The sequence below is a fragment of the Girardinichthys multiradiatus genome, chromosome 6 (assembly GCF_021462225.1).
Source record: "Girardinichthys multiradiatus isolate DD_20200921_A chromosome 6, DD_fGirMul_XY1, whole genome shotgun sequence".
NCBI classification, from domain to species: Eukaryota; Metazoa; Chordata; class Actinopteri; order Cyprinodontiformes; family Goodeidae; genus Girardinichthys; species Girardinichthys multiradiatus.
Window position 1 is genome coordinate 12,091,560 of NC_061799.1, and position 17,471 is coordinate 12,109,030.

At 40.8% G+C, this 17,471-nt stretch overlaps 1 protein-coding gene across 3 annotated transcripts; it reads left to right on the plus strand.

The window, feature by feature from the left end:
• Positions 1-1,822: 1,822 nt before the first annotated feature.
• LOC124869874 (protein-cysteine N-palmitoyltransferase HHAT-like protein) lies at positions 1,823-13,388 on the plus strand. Of its 3 annotated transcripts, none has more exons than XM_047368074.1 (12): positions 1,823-2,018; positions 2,871-2,998; positions 4,937-5,004; positions 5,094-5,207; positions 6,673-6,867; positions 7,368-7,577; positions 8,541-8,712; positions 10,287-10,431; positions 10,543-10,578; positions 10,659-10,860; positions 11,073-11,214; positions 12,237-13,388. In XM_047368074.1, exons 2-12 carry the CDS (start codon positions 2,893-2,895, stop codon positions 12,377-12,379), a joined length of 1,533 nt encoding a protein of 510 aa, XP_047224030.1. In that variant the 5' UTR covers positions 1,823-2,018; positions 2,871-2,892; the 3' UTR covers positions 12,380-13,388. The 3 variants fall into 3 exon arrangements, with proteins under 3 accessions (XP_047224030.1, XP_047224031.1, XP_047224032.1); XM_047368075.1 differs by lacking the exon at positions 1,823-2,018 and adding an exon at positions 3,621-3,730 and having other exon boundaries at positions 2,885-2,998; XM_047368076.1 differs by lacking the exons at positions 1,823-2,018; positions 2,871-2,998; positions 4,937-5,004; positions 5,094-5,207 and adding an exon at positions 5,262-6,437.
• The last annotated feature ends 4,083 nt before the right edge of the window (positions 13,389-17,471 follow it).

A 17,471-nucleotide genomic window follows, 5' to 3' on the forward strand; every position in this document is an offset into this window, starting at 1 on the left:
GTGTATTAAATCCCAGACTTTATATTTAGCATTTTAGATCCAAATAACAAGTGATTAAAGAGACCTGTTAAGGACACGAGTCACGTATGGGCTGCAGGTCTGCAACTACATTAGGTTTGGCAGATATCTGAATAACATTAAGAATTGAATAACATTCAGAAGAAACTGTGCTGGGAAAAGTATTTACCCCTTTACAGATTTCTTCTGTTTTCTTTTTTAGTCACACTTAAATGTTTCAGACCATCAAACACAGTTCAGGGTCAGACAAAGATGATCTGAGTTTTAAAATTATGATTTCATTAATTAAGGAAGAAAGATAACTAGCAATAGGTCAGTTGCATTGCTGAGTTTTGGCCCATTTGTCTTTGCAGAACTGTTCTAATTGAGCCACATCGGAGAATTTTTTTAACAAGAAAGGCCTGTTTAAGGTCAAGCTACCAAATCACAATTGGATTGAAGTCAACTATGACAAAGTCACTCTAAAACCCTAGTTTATTTTTTATTTACATTTTTTGGCCGTTCTGAGCTTGACTAGTTGGTGTGCTTTAGCTCATTGTCCTGCTGCATATCCCAAGTGCACTTCAGCTTAAGATCAAAAACTAATGGCTGAACGTTCTCCTGCAGGTGTTGCCTGCAGGGAGCCGAATTCATGGTTCCATCCGTCGCAGCAAGTCACCCTGGTCCTGAACCAGCAAAACAGCCCCGGATCATCATACTACCACCACCATGTTCGGCTTTAGGTATAAAGTTTTATTTCTGATATTCATTCTTAGTTTTAAACCAGATGTAACGGGACACACACCTTCCAAAAACGTCTGCTTTTGTCTCATCAGTCCACAGAATATATTTAGAAAGTGTTGGGGTTCATCGAGATCTTTCCCCACTGATCACTGTATCTATTTGGGGATGATGGCTCTCAGTGTGGTTTGATGAAACCTTAAGCTTTAGACATGGCTTTGTAAACCTTTCCACACTGACTTTTTCTCATCTATTCTTGTTTTTCTTTGGATCTGGTTGTGATCATTTACTTTTTCAGATATTTTTGCCTACTTTATGTTGACAGGCAGTAATCAGGCCTGTTTTTTGTAAGAGAAACTACACTCGGCTTTCTAATTCATGATTAAAAAAGAGGGTGACCACTTCTTTTTTATAGATAGTTTTTTTCCCCTTAGAAAATCAGATCGTAGTTTTAAAACAGGTTTATATATTTTCTAAGGTTATTCTTGTAGAATTCCTTTTTTTGGATGATCTGGATCATTTTAAGAGTTACAAAACAACAAAGTAAGAAGAAATCTTTAATCTAATACTTTTTCTAAGTACAGTATTGTATTTTGAAAAATAAATATCCGCCTAAGACACAAATCGGAATGCATAATTGACCAAATTGAGAACAATGAGTCACATGAAACAAAGATCAAATTTGTACTGCAAGCAATAAGCTTTATATGTTTATGTACTTGGACTGATCTCAGATCATATTGTACAGTCAATTGTGCATATATGTACATTTAAAAAAAATATTCTTTATTACTGAGAGCAAAGTGTACCAGAGTCAAATTGCTTGTTTGACTGTACAAACTTGGCAATAAAGCTGATTATGATGTTTTATACATTTGTTTTCTTTGTGTTGCTCAAATGTCCAATCAAGTCTTATCCATCACATTTTGATTAGCGATTAGGTTTGATTAGATCTGCTGTGAATGATTGATCTAATTAATTCCCTCCATTTCTCCAACCACAGTCCCAGAAGGTTTTGCTCTGTAGTGCTGATGGGCTCGCTGTGGACCACCCCTCACTGCAGTGCTGCATGTAGCATAAATACATCCCCCTCCTCCTCCTCTTTCGGGTGAGCCCGCAACATCCTGACTGGCCTTGGCTGGTGATCTCAGGGAGCGCCAAGCCCGCACCGAGACGGATGAATTAGTGAACCTGCAGGGACCGCCATTCGTTTCATTGCTTATTTCTTCTTTTTATTGGCGAGTCTTGAAGCAACACTGATTGCGCAAAGCTAATACAAGGTTAGTAACGGCAAGATTTATTATTCTTATTATTTTCAAGGGATTTAACAGAGATCCGAAATAATCCTAGTCTGTAAAAGAACGCGTCTTCTTAATTTGTTGTGCAGTGAAACAAAAACCCTTCATTTGTATGCAGAACCCTTTGCTGGGGTCTTGCTACGCCATGGTTACATGTTGGCATGAGCATGTGTGAGTTTTTAGCCCAACTCCTTTTAGAGTGCGCTTCGTGAACTTGATGAACGCATACGAAAACACGCTCCGGCAGGAGCAAGTGCGCTATCCTGCGCTGGAAAGTAGCTGCCCTCAGTTTTCTAACTCCCGATGCACCATCCCTGGTTATTCCAGTCAGGGCTAATTATTCTGTGAAGTGGGTCCCCAGCGCGACTCAGATCATATAGCACCACAGCTGCCTGCTGCACAGCAGACCAACTGCAAGAGCTAAAATAGGAAGGAGAGGTAGGATTGCGCAGCTGACGGTGCTGATTCCGAGGAGCTAAGACTCTGCAGTCCCATTTAAGTCTATGGTCTCTCGATCGTAAAGGCTTATTGGTAAAGTGGCACTTCGTTAAAAAAAGAATGATTTTTTATGAGGCATATTTGTCTGATGAATTGCAATTCACTGTACATGGGTTTAAATATAGATATAATTAAGTTAATAGCTCTCTCACTGATAATCTACCTAATCATTCTCCTAAGCATTAATTCAGGAAATTCATTAAAAACTTTCTTTGCTTAGAAATCCTTGGTATGTTTTGGTTCTTCCAAATGTGAACCTGACTGTCTGTTAAATGAACTTTGCCATCTATTAGATCTATCCTAATATTGTGGGTCATAATTCCTTCTCCTTCTCAGGCTTCGAGCACACAGATTCGCTATGGGGATCAAGGCTGCACTCCCCAGATATGAGCTGTATCTCTACTCTGCTGTACTCGCAGGGGCACTGATATGGGCTGGCAGTTGGATAGTTGATGCCTCGAGTGGTGAGTGCACAACCCCTCCAGGAGGAACTGAAAACACACATGGAAAAAAGTTAAAGTTTTAAGTCATTGTCATTTTTTATGTGATAGTTTGACACAAGATTCTAAACTTGATTTAGGTTTAGACTTTGACTAGGCCATTAAATCACATGAATATGCTTTGATCCAAACTATTCCATTATAGCCCTGCATGTTTAAGGAAAGTGACCTTGACCACAATTTCAAGGCAGCCTACAGGATTGCCCTTTATTTAGCTCAGTCTATTTCCCCATTAACTCTGAATGTCTTCCCTGTCTGTCACTGCTAAAAAAAAACATCACCACAGCATGATGCAGCCACCACCATGTTTCACAGCCAAAACATCCAGCTTTGGTCTAATCTGACCAGAGCACTATTTTCCACATTTTGTAAACTCAAGCACAACTTTGTTTCAACAATGGTTTTCTTCTCACCACTCTTTTATGAAGGTCAGATTTTGGGGTTGCATGACTGATAGCTGTCCTGTCAACAGATTCGGCCACCTGAGCTGTAGATCTCTGCAGCTCCTCCAGAGTCACCATGGGCTTCTGGGCTGCTTCTCTTTTTATTGCTCTACTTGTTCCGCCATCTTTTTGTTTGTTTGCAGTTGTGCCATACACTAACAGTGGTTCAAGAAATGTCCCAAGCTCCGGATATTGCATTATACCCTAACCCTGGCACATGTATGGAGTGTTTACTAATTGGGCAACATTTAAGGTAATTCGTTGCACTGGATTTTATTTAGGGGTATCACAACAAAGAACAGCTGAATACAGATGTACGCCACACTTTTTAGATTATTAGTTGAAAAAAAATGTTGAAAACCATTGATCAGTTTCTTTCTATGTCATAGTCGTGTACTAGCTTGTGTTCTTCTATCCCAAGAAATTCATTACAAATATAATAAAGTTTACTGAACGATCTACAAAAGAGGTATTTTTTTTCAATCAAAATGGTTTAAAAACTGGGTCTTCATCTATTACCATTCCCAGTATAATCCAAAAATAGACCAACATTTTTTCAGCAGATTAAAAAGAGAGCACTTTCCCCGAAGGAACTGCTGCATACTCTTATTAATGTGCTAACAATTTAAAGAGGGTAATCTTTCTTTCAACGTTTTTTGGCTGCCAAAATGTTACACGTATGTCTCATAATGTTAAATGTGCAAATATTCAGGCCCCTACATGCTTGAATGCACTGAGTGTAATCTGGTGGCTGGTACTGTTTGTCACAGTCTGTGCTGTCTGATCAGTCCAGCCACCGTTCTGCTGTCAGTCATCCTCCCCTGCGTTTTTCTTCAATGATTTACTGCCTGTCTAATCTCCAAAGTCCATGTTTGCATGGTACAGCATCACTGCATACTGGTAATAGAAATCTGGCTCTGCTCCCAGACGTTGCAGGCTTCCCCTGACCTACCCTAACATCATTATGGTCTTTTTCACAGCCATTAGGGTAATCAGGCAAAGCTATGGGAGCTCATGCAAGTCAAATGCTGTTTTGCACTGAATCTCTCGGCTTCCCTCCAGTTAATCTTCTGATTTGAAATGTTACAAGAGTTGTTTTTTTATTGTTATTTATTTACTTTAGTGTTGTGGTTTTTTTGTTTCAGTCTTTATAGAAAACTAATCTCCAACAAGATTATTGCACGATTATAGATTTCTGCCTCAAATTTATAAAGCTCAGCACAGAGTGGGTTATGTAATATACGATATCATGTAATGGACCTTGCATACTAAATCCACATTGCTGATAATCCAATATTCAGACCAAGGCTTTCAAACACCTGACTACTGGCAGGATTATTATTTGCATGCAGGACCTGTGAAATTATTTAACACAATAAAAATAAAAAAGGAAGTAAAAATGAAATAAATCGGGCCAAATATATATATATGTTTATGTTGCTGTTTACCTTTTATTCAGATAATGTAAACAGAAAGGCCTTTAAAGAAAGTGTGAGACCAGGGTGGCATTACTTTGGCAGGAAAATGGTGAGTTCTCCATATGCGATCCTTATACAACAAACACAGATATGTGTGGGTGTTATCAACGATTCCTGATACGTCTTTCTTCGTTACAGGATGTTTCAGACTTCGAGTGGGTGATGTGGTTTTCTACATTCCGCAATCATATCCTTTTTGCGCTCACCGGTCATGTGATCTTTGCCAAGATATTTACCCTGCTAGCTCCAAAGGTGTGTGGGAGTGTGCTACAGAGCAGAGGAGATGTAATGAATGTCTTAGATGGTACTTTAGGTTGTTTGCACGTTTTTGTTTTTGTCTGTATGTAGTCTGTAGAATGTATGTATTGCGTTGTAAACACTTGAGTGTGTTTTGCTCTTGTGAATGAATGCAATCAAGGCCATCAATCAGATATAAGTAGGTATGTAGTGTTACTGTATATACAAAGCTACATTGCAGTGATGGGTTAAATAGTGTGTTGAATTCAGTAAATAAAATTCACTTATTTTATAGTGAACAAAGATGTGGGTTGTTACTTATATATACAATGCCTTACACAAGCACAGTAACACAGGTTTTTGGCATTTTATCACATTAAAGAAACAGTACATTTCAAAAGGATTTTATTTGACCGTTGTAAAGTAGTGCATAATTCAGAAGTGTTAGAAGCTCTGATACCTCCTAATAAAATCCAATGCAAGCGGTTGTCTTTAGAACTCATCTAATTAATAAACAGTTGATGAGAAGATAGATGGAGCTAAATACAGGGCAATGTTAGATGAACGCCTGCTAGAGGCGAGAGGGAAAGATATTACACTGGACCGAAGGTTCACTTTCCAGCAGGACAACGACAATAAACATACAGCCAGAGCCACGATGAAAAGGCTTAGGAAACAGCACATTCATGTGTTAGAATGGCTAGGTCAAAATCAAGGCCTGGATCAAATGGTTGAAAATGAATGTTCATAGACACTATCCTGACTGTGACTGAGCCATTTGACAGAGGAAAATGGGCAGAAATCTCAGGCTCTAGATGTTCAAAGCTGGTAGAGACTGGTAAAACTTGCAGTTGTAATTGCTGAAAAAAGACAATTTTACACAGTATTGACCAAGGTTTATTGTTAGAGTGAGAAGAATGCACTTTTTGATTTTCACTGGTCAAACATCCTGAAAATGTTCTTCTACTTCACATTATCACATCGGATCCCGATATTTTATATTGAAGTTTGTGGCTGTAATGTGACAAAATGTAAAAAGCTCTTTTAAACGGCACTACAGTTACAACCTAAACTCTGATAAATTGTGGTGATGCATGAGAGTGAACTGCACTTTGCTCTCTGAGATGTTTGTTGGCCTGGTTATTCAGTTTTCTTTTTAAACATTTAAAACAGATGATCATGTTTTAAAGATGTTTTTTGTCTTGTTATATGCTTACAATGAAGATTGGTATATATGGATGTAAGGTAACTTTAATAAATATGTGAATGTTATAACACTTGTCATGTCTTCTTTAATTGCTTATAGGACAGTAGATTTTTGTTCCCTTACCTATCATTATTCCATTGTTCCATATTTCCATAAAACAGTGTTATTGTACTAACATTGCTTTTTGGAGTGTGGCATTTAATTAGGAGTGAACATAGACTGCTTTGACGCCAAACAACCGACTGATGCTGGCCTCCATTTTCTTTCCCACAGCACAGATCCTTGATCTTTGCTGTGTACGGTGGTCTAGCGGTCCTGGTCACCATGGGGTGGACCTTCATGGCTCTGGTTGTGTCCCACTGCATAATACTGTACAGTGTCGCCCTGGTGAAGAAGAAATGGATGTGCTTCGCTGCAGGCATGAGCACACTGGCCTCCATCAAGCTGGAGCCGTATAACTCTTGGCAGGTGAGTGGGTCGTTTCCTCCTTGGCTTCACAAACACAGATGACAGTTTTACAGAAGAAAGATCAACATAAAATTTTTTAGATATTGCCAAACATAACATTTACTTTACAGTACTGTGGAAGACATTTCAACCTCTTGTTTTCTACATGCTTTGCTTCTTAAGAGCTGGACTTTTTGGCAAACCTTCAGATGGTTTTTAACAATAGTAATTCTGACTCTTTAAGGGTTTGAAGGTGAGTAAAACAGCAGCCAAAGAAAAAATCAGTCAATATCATTTAGGAAAAATACAAGAGGATCCAGCACCTTGTATGCAATGCATGAGGAAATATGTGATGGTTTACAGCTTTTACACAGAACTAAAACTATGCTAAATCAGCATCTGTACCCAATACCAATAAAACGAGAGACAATATTCCAACATCTCTGCACCCATACTGACATTGTTGCACAAATACAAAGTGTTTTTGAGTAATGCTCATAATTGACTGAATACCCCTTTAGGAGGCCTTGGTGACTGGTTCTTTCGACCTGCAAGACATCCTGTTCTACGGAGGCTGTGGCTTCAGTATCATGCGCTGCATGAGCTTTGCTTTGGAGAATTGTGACAGGAAGGAGGGCAACTACACGTTCTCTGACCTCCTGAAATACAACTTCTACCTCCCATTCTTCTTCTTTGGACCTATTATGACTTTCGACTGTTTTCATGCCCAGGTAAGGTCAGACATACACTCACCAGGTGTGTATATAGTATATCCTAAATTACTTAGCTGCTCTTTATCTTTATAGATAATACCCAGTGGTGGCTGGTGAAAAATATTCTTGGTGGGGCTGATGTAACAATAGATTTCTCTACCTACTCCAGTATTTGAAATGGAATCAACAGTGAGAAGACGAATACAATTGAACAGCATCCCTTTCATAATGCCGGTGCAATAGCAGTTCAAAGGCACCACAAAACTTAATACAGTTAAAATATGATGATTCTTATCAACCTTTTCATTGCGCCATCTTACTGCAACTCATGTCCGTCATCATGCTGCGCCGCTATGCTAATATTTCCGAGCACAGATAGCTTGACAGTTTTCCATATGAACTTTTGATTGTTCATGCTTCTTAATGCGTTCGGAGAGATGCTTCAAGTCGGTTTGTCCTGACCGTGTCCAGGTTAAATCGCATTTGGCACTTTTAAAAAGAATGCAGGGAAAAAAGATAAGTGCATTGGCTATTCCACAGCCGGTCAGCAACGACTTGCGCTCGAACCAACTCTTGCAAAAACTCCGGTTGTAGACTTTATTTTTCTCCTCAGTCTGCAGGTTGATGAAAATGTCTGGCTTGTTTGGGTCCCAGCTCCTTAACCTGGGTTTGTCCTCCACTGTGCTTCTTGCGAACGGGTAGATAAATAAGGATCTCACCGAATTCAGTGGAAGCGTCACCTCATTCATTAAGTTCGCCATCATCCCTCTGATTGACTGCGTCGCACAAGCGGTGTTTTTTTTTTACTTGGGAGGGGCGATATTTTCAGTGCCCCAAGGCCCCTATAGGCTGGCTGCCACTGTTAATACCTATGTAACTCAACTATTTGTCATCCTTATGAATGTTTAGATATTTATTTTTTCTGATAGTATATCCAGTATGGTAAACTTGTTTGCATTGCTAAAGAATTATACTCCACAGGCTAACAACACTCAGCTAACCCGTAAAGAGAGGGAGATGTGGAACATCACAACCAAGGCCTTGTTACACCTGGGAGTTATTTTGGTGGTGGACGTCTTCTTCCATTACCTGTACATCTTGACTATACCCAACGACATGAAGTTGGTCAACAAGCTGTCTGACTGGTGTCTCGGTAAGCAACTCAAAGATTATTACCACACAAAAATTTTACTTACACTGTAAATCCTTCTTGCTTGAACAGGTGAGTTATTACCAGGTACAGCAATTTAAAAAATGTTGGGGTTATTTCTGAGGCCTCAGAAGGTCATTTCAGGAGTAGTAATAAGATTCTGGTTTGGTTGCGCTTTACAGAGCCTTTTACATTTTGTCTTGCTACAAGCATAATCTTCAATGTATATATATATATATATATATATATATATATATATATATATATATATATATATAAAAAATTTTTGCGTGTCATGTGACAGGCCAACACAAAGTAGTTCACAATTGTGAAGGGGGATAAGAAGCATACAAGGTTTTAAACGTCTTGTTATAAATAAAAATCTGAAAAATGTAGGGTGCATTTGTATTTAGCACTCCTGAGTCAATACTTGTAGAACCACAATTCACTGCAATTACAGCTGTATGCCTTTTGGGGTCTCTACCAGCTTTGGACATCTAGACACTAAAAATGTTTGTCCATTTTCTTTGCATAACATCTGAAATTCAGTCAGACTGGATGGAGAACATCTGTGAGCATCAGTCTTCAAGACAGATTCAGAAATGTAATTGGGTTGGATGTCAACAGTGCCATTTGAACACATTACTATGTTAGATCTAAACAATTCTATCTCCATATTTAGGCTTGTAGACCTGCTTGAAGGTGAACCTCCATCCTTGGCTGCAGTCGTTTACAGCCTCTATTAGGTTTTCTTCCAGGACTGCCCCGCCTTAAGCTTAAACCATCATCCCTTTACCACTTACGAGCTTCCCTGACCTCGGTGGAGAATAGCATACCTCACAGCATTATGCTGCCACCACCATGGGCATTATTCAGGCCAAAACTGGTGGAATTGAGGACTGCCCACCCAAATGCCAATAGTGCGAATCCACCTGTGCCATATTATGAATTTTGTAGTCTCACTCATACCTCTTGGGTGCTTCTTTAGTGAACTCTCCCTGCCCAGTCTTTCAGTTTAGGTGGACAGGTATGTCTTGATAAGTTTGCAATTGTGCCATACTCTTCCCCTTTAACATGATGAATAAACCAACGATACTTTAGGCCTCTTTCCAACTTTCACCCTGATCTGTCTGCAGTGTTCCTTGGTCTTCATGAAGTTGTTTGTTCACTAACGTTCTTTATCAAACATCTGAGAAAATCTTAATTTGTACTGAGATTAAGTTGCACAATGCTGGAGTTTCTATTTTTGAATGCAACTGGTTTCGCTGGGTTTCAGTTTCATTTAGGAGTATCAGAGTAAAGGGAGCTGAAGACTTTTATTTGTAAAATAATTTTTGAAAACCACATATTTTTCCTTCCACTTTACAATTATCCCCTACTTTGTGTTGCTGTGACACATAAAATTCGGATAAAATATTTTGAAGTTTGTGGTAATGTGGCATTTTGTAAAACGTTTAAGGCACATCAAAAGTTTTGCAGGCTACTGTAGGAACAAATTTCGAGTTGAATCCCTAAAAAACTGCAAAGAACAAAAAATGTAATGTTTTGTCAGATTGTCTAAACTGTTTTTATTGTAGCTGGACTGGCCTATTCCAACTTGGTGTATGACTGGATAAAAGCAGCTGTGATGTTTGGCGTTATCAACACTGTGGCAACACTGGACCACCTGGACCCACCGCAGCCCCCCAAGTGTATCACCATGCTTTACGTCTTTGCTGAGACGTACGTGTGACTTCCTCCTTCATAAATCCCCTTGTAATTACTTACTGTAAAATCTTTAAATCATGCGGCTTTTCAGTTGTTGGACAAAACAAATTTCCTGTTTCTTTGCAGGCACTTTGACAGAGGCATTAACGACTGGCTGTGCAAGTGAGTTTTTGCCTATAAATTCCAGACTGCAACATGATTTTGATTTGAGATTATGTAAAATCTGGGTTGATATTTTGCAGGTATGTCTATGACTATATCGGTGGGAATCATGACAAGATCTTTAAAGAACTTCTTGCAACAGTCTGTACTTTTGCTGTCACCACCTTATGGCTGGGCCCATGTGAGGTGGTTTACATCTGGTCATTTTTCAACTGCTTTGGCCTCAACTTTGAACTGTGGGTGGCAAAGTTCTTCTCCATTCCACCATTTTCTATCATGGAGGTGAGAAGCGATAAAAATAACCTCTTTTTATATCTTGAGATGTTAAAAAATACTCCCATTTGAGCACTGGTTTACACATTAATATAACTATGACATTTGGAATATGTGTTCAAGTGCGGTAAGTCTTTATCCATATGACCAAGGCTGAGTGAGATTTGAGGAAGTCGTTGAAGAATTAATGTGTGTACTACTGTTTTGTTCTTGGTATTTAGGAAGCTATGGGTGAAGCCATGTCTCGCAGGATCAGGGGTGTCTTTAATGCTGCCAACTTCTGGGCTATTGTCCTCTACAATGTTCTTTCCCTGAACAGTTTGGAGTTTGCCAAATTGGTGGGCAGAAGGATTATTTTCAAAGGTGGGTTAAAATCAGTGCAAGATCACACAGAGCACCTCAAATGTGAATAATCCTGGTAAAGGTATGGAAAAAGCCTTAAGCTTCTCACACTGAGAAAATGTAGAAATAAAAACATTTAACATTGTCTCACTTTGAAGTAACAGGTCTAGGGAGGGAAAAGCCAGATACACTGTCCAGCTCATTCAGGAAGGATCCCTTAGCGTTTCTTGGTTATAAGGCAAGTACATTACTTCTGGGTCTGCCCCAGAAGTTATGGTTCGAAAGAATGAATCACATCATCCACCAAAAGCAAGACAGAGGTTCCCAAACTATACACTTTCCTCTTCACAACTATGCCTTGAGATCCTTCTTTATTAATACCACAGTTAGGATCAGAGACAGTGGCAGTCTCAAGTGCCAATTTAAATTTTGCGTTAAGAATATGGACACAGCTCTTGCTTTGGGTATACAAGAACCAGATAGCCTTTAAAATCATCCACGCAGGGTAGCACCCAACTCATATGCAGAGAGCTGTGCTGCGAGTCCTCCCCCTCTCTCCACCCCAATTCCTGTTTGCCTATTTTTGAAAATAAAATTAAAATTAATAAAATAATAAAGGCCACTAGTGCTGAGCAAATGGCTGAATTACCTCTTTAGCATGCCATGAGATTCTGCAGGGCCCTTGTAATGAGCCATTCATTTGATTCAGTTCTGTTGGGGCAGAGATGCATCTACATCCTGCAGAATATTGAACTTTAAAGGTTAGATTTTTCTAAAATTCTTCTAAAATTGTCAGTGTGAGATTATTATAATGGATTACAAGGTGCATTTATTTCAAGGCTTTTTACTCATTTTTACTATGAGTGCCTATAAGTGTCAAAGGGACAAAGGTGCAGGAGATTTTACAGTGTCTTTGTTTTTTTATTGTCATCCAAACTAATGTTTGGTAATGAAAGTCACAGCAGGAAGACAGCTACACTATTTTAAAACCATACTTTTCTGTTTTTTTTATGTAATTATCTGTTTCCATTCCCATTCCTTAGGTTTTCCGCTGTCCACCCTATCTGTGCTGCTTGTGACGTACTGTGGTGTGCAGCTGGTGAAGGAAAGGGAGCGACAGCAGGCCCTGCTGGAGGATCCGGACCCAGTAAAGCAAGTGGATGGTGCCAAAGAGAAAGCTGAATAATCAAACATCAAACCACAGTATTTTCTGACTTGTATGGCAGGCCCTCACATGGTTTCATTGTTAGCCTCGCCAACTGGAACACAACCAAACGGTGACAGCCAGTTGGCACCTTTATTGTTCACAAGGCAAAGCTTTTGCTTGTCAGAAGCAAGTCGGTATTTTGAACATAAAGTATCCTCAAGTGCACTTGCAGTAGATAATCGCCACATACTTCGGCAGAAACCCAGGAATGACGTATTTTGTATATGAATTAAACAAATGTTTATAATGTACATTACAAGCCTTAAAAACAAAATCAATTAACAACAGGATAGATAATGTTCAGTGTTAAATGAGCAGCTACATTGCTCTGTTTGGACACTTCTTTTAAATTATTCTCAGATTTGAACATTCTTGCTTTTTATTACCTGCAGTTAAGTTCATTTTATTCAAATGGTATATTTTTTTTCTTCAGAGCCTATTGTCACAACCCTTAATCACTCTAAAGGGAATGAAACTTGAAAGAAACTTGCAATAAGGAAAACAAACAAAGGGTGCTGTGGAGATCTTCTACAAAGCTTTCAGATGATCTTAATGTATCTTTGCTCCACTGTCTCTTAGTAAAAGCACACGTTACAGAAGAAGATAGTCTTTTGGTTTTAATAGTGACTATGTGTTGGATGTCTTAGGATGCTGAATGTAACTAAGTCCCTGGCCCATGTTCAGAAGGTGATTGCCTTGTTCCAATTCATAGATTTCACAGGAAATTACAGATGGAAATCTGTTTACCTTTCTTCCACCCATCGTAGGCACTTCTGGCCCTCACTTTGCTATGATAGACAATAGACCGAACAGGAAACCTGGGACAGTCTTTTAGTGCCTGTCAACAAAACCTGCAGCATGTCTTCGGTGCGGAAGGAAATGAGGGAAACTTTATAAAGATTGTAATGTGTTTTATCATTCAGATGTTTTCATGCAAATGGGTGTTTATTTAAATGTTTGTCTTGAAATAAAGATGTATTTCATCCCATCCTGAGATGAGTTCATTATTTTTGCCCATGAGTTCATTATTTTGCAGTAAAAACTAACACTGATATACTGTTTGTTTGAATAAATAGGCTGCTTCGAAGATATGCCATTTAATTTAAAAAGGAATTTTATGGGGTTTAAAATATTATCCATTAAAACTTTTAAAGAGCGTACTTGGGTTGATGATATCACAGAGGGCAGAAGAATCGTGCTGATTAGTTCACATTAGTAAACACTATGGCAAACAAGCAGCTTTTGACAGATTTCGATATTGGATCTGAAGCCTTTAAGTTGCCTTATTTGCTGAATTTTCATGAAATCCATGCAGTGTTCTAACATACAGTTCTGCTGATGAAAAACATGCAAATAAAGAACTGTGCATCCATAAAACATGCGAATCTAGAATTGTGCCGCTCAAGGTGGAAGCAGGTTGGAGTAGCTCTGTCATGGAGTGACATTTTGGACTTGTTGGTTTATTTTGTAATTTTGATTCTCCTTATGGCTCTTTGTTTATTTCTTAAGTTATTGTTTCTATGTTCCCCTCTAGTTTCTCTGTTTACTTTAGTTCATAGTTATTCTAGTTCTTTATTTCCTCCTCTGATTTATTCTCTTGCTTAGTTTGTGTTTTCTGTTTCAGTCCTTTCACCCATCCTCAGCCTTTGTATTTGTTTCACCTGTTCCTTGTCACACCTGTTCCCTGTTTCTTTGATTACCTGCCTTTTGTTCCCCTCTCTGTGCTCTGTGTATATTAGTTGTTCTGTTTGTTTAGTTCCTCGCTGGTTCCTTGTTTCTATGTCGGTGATGTCTATGCTTCGTTTATGCTACGTTTCTATGTCTATGCTTTGTTCTATGCTTTGTTTATGCTACGTGTACCATGACTATGTTTTGTTCATGCTTCGTTTTGCCATACTACCTGGAGTGTGGAATAAATTATGATGCGGCTACCGAGCTCTTGTCTGCGCTTTGGTCCGACCCACAGTCCTTCCCCAGTCCACAGCTGCAGCAACAGCAGCGCCTGAGCTTGCCACGTCCGCAGCAGCAGAAGTAGCAGCACCTGAACTCGTCATGCCCTCTGCTGGTCTCCGGTCGTCGATGCGACCTCCTGCTCCGCCACGGGTTCAGGCCGGGTTGCAGGAGATCAAGAAGGAACTTATGAAGTCATGTTGCCTAGAGTGTGTTCCTCACTTGATTAGCAATCCTCAGGATCTGGTTGACGTGCACACTATCTTACTAGATGAGTTTCTTGCAGAGGGATGGCTAGACGCTCCAGCTCCACTCTCCGCTGGAGGTCCCTTCGATCCTCTTCTCGTGGCCGTTAAGGCAGCCATGCCTCTGGACTCACAGCATGCAGCTAAGCCTACAGAGCCTCAGCCGGCCGCCGCCGGGTCTACAGAGCCTCAGCCGGCCGCCGCCGGGTCTACAGAGCCTCGTCATGTCAAGGAGGAGCCCGTGGGCGGGTTGCCTCCATTCCCGCACCATGCTTCGGTGGAGCCCATGGATGGGCTGTCTCCAAGACCTGGTCCTGAGCACCTGCTCAGTTTCCTCTGGGGGGTGTTACTGGAGATACGGACTGACTTTTTGATTTTGATTGACACACCAGAGCCTGACTCTTTGCCTGACTCTTTGCCTGACTCTTTGCCTGACTCCGAACCGGACGCCAGGGCCAAGTCTTCAGGGTTTCTGCCTGGGTCCAAGTTGGACGCCAGGGCCAAGTCTTCAGGGTTTCTGCCTGGGTCCAAGTTGGACGCCAGGGCCAAGTCTTCAGGGTTTCTGCCTGGGTCCAAGTTGGACGCCAGGGCCAAGTCTTCAGGGTTTCTGCCTGGGTCCAAGTTGGACGCCAGGGCCAAGTCTTCAGGGTTTCTGCCTGGGTCCAAGTTGGACGCCAGGGCCAAGTCTTCAGGGTTTCTGCCTGGGTCCAAGTTGGACGCCAGGGCCAAGTCTCTGAGGATCTCGCCACATCATACACTGCTTGACTCCTCGCTTCGTGGGTTTGCCTGGTATCTCTGCTGTCGGACTCCAGGCAGCCTGCATCCTCGCCGCAGACCTCCGAGACATCGGCTCCTTCATCGCTGGCTACTTCGTCACTGCCGGCCTCCGGATCATCAACCACTTCGATGGCTACTTCGTCACTGCTGGCCTCCGGATCATCAACCACTTCGCTGGCTACGTCATCGCGGGCCCCCTGATCATCGGCCTCCTGGATTTTGTTAGGCTCCCCTGGAGATTATGGACTTTGGTTTTGTTGTTTTGTTTATTTGGGAGTTATTTTTGTTTTGGACTCTGTCCCTCCTCCCAAGGCCCCCCTCCACCCACCCTGTTTCGGTGGTTTGTGTTTTGGACTCTTGCCCTCCTTCCGGGGCCCCCTCCGCCCACCCTGGTCGGGTTGTTTTGAACTTTTGTTTTAGTCTCCAAGTGGTCGTCTGGAATCCGAACTTGAGGAGGGGGTTATGTCATGGAGTGACATTTTGGACTTGTTGGTTTATTTTTGTAATTTTGATTCTCCTTATGGCTCTTTGTTTATTTCTTAAGTTATTGTTTCTATGTTCCCCTCTAGTTTCTCTGTTTACTTTAGTTCATAGTTATTCTAGTTCTTTATTTCCTCCTCTGATTTATTCTCTTGCTTAGTTTGTGTTTTCTGTTTCAGTCCTTTCACCCATCCTCAGCCTTTGTATTTGTTTCACCTGTTCCTTGTCACACCTGTTCCCTGTTTCTTTGATTACCTGCCTTTTGTTCCCCTCTCTGTGCTCTGTGTATATTAGTTGTTCTGTTTGTTTAGTTCCTCGCTGGTTCCTTGTTTCTATGTCGGTGATGTCTATGCTTCGTTTATGCTACGTTTCTATGCTACGTTTCTATGTCTATGCTTTGTTCTATGCTTTGTTTATGCTACGTGTACCATGACTATGTTTTGTTCATGCTTCGTTTTGCCATACTACCTGGAGTGTGGAATAAATTATGATGTGGCTACCGAGCTCTTGTCTGCGCTTTGGTCCGACCCACAGTCCTTCCCCGACAAGCTCTGTTACTTTTGATTCTGATTTATTCTTTTTTGGGAACTATTCCTCTTGTGGTGGATACAGTTGATTTTTCTATTTTTTTTTTGGACAACTGTCCTCTCCGGTGGCAGATGCTGTGCAGCTTGGAGGATTTTACGTTTACAGTTTACGTTCCACCTTTAGCTGTTGCTGACACTGCATGTGATGCCATCAGCTCAGTTGTTGCTAAGCTACAGACACAAAACCCCAATGCTTTTGTGGCAATTTCTGGTGATTTTAACCATGCTTCACTCTCTGCTACACTTCCAACATTTAAAGAGTTTGTCAGCTGCTCTACCAGAGAAAACAAAACATTGGATTTGTTTTATGCAAATGTCAAGGACTCATACATCTCTACAGCAAGACCTCCTCTAGGCAAATCAGATCGCAATCTTATTTTTGCCTGCTCGAAATATAAGCCCCTTGTTCAGAGGCAACCTGTAATAAAGAGGACTGTGAGAAAATGGTCACAGGAAGCTGAAGAAGCTCTGCAAGGTTGCTTTGAGGCTACAGACTGGGACGCACTGTGCCAGCCACATGGAGAGGACATCAATGCCATGACTGAGTGTGTAACCGACTATATAAACTTCTGTGTGGATAACATCATCCCCACCAGAACCGTGAGATGCTTCCCCAATAACAAACCTTGGATCACCAGTGACCTGAAGGACCTGCTTAACAATAAAAAAGAGCCTTCAGAGAGGGAGACAGAGAATTATTGAGGAGTTTACAGAAGCAACTTAAAGTCAAGATAAGAGACAGCAAGGAGGTGTACAAGAAGAAGCTGGAGAGCAAGCTCCAGCAAAACAATATCAGAGATGTGTGGACAGGGATGAAGAAGATCACAGGCTTCAAGCAGAAGGTTGATCAGACGATGGAGGTCTGGACAGAGCCAATGAACTGAACACATTCTTCAATAGGTTCAGTTCAGAAACAAGCTTCGCATCCTCCTCTCCTGCTCACAGCCAAACAGACATTCCATCTTCCTTTGACCCACAGGACCCACAGCTGTCCAGTAACACCTCACATTTTTTATCTTCCACCTCAGCCCT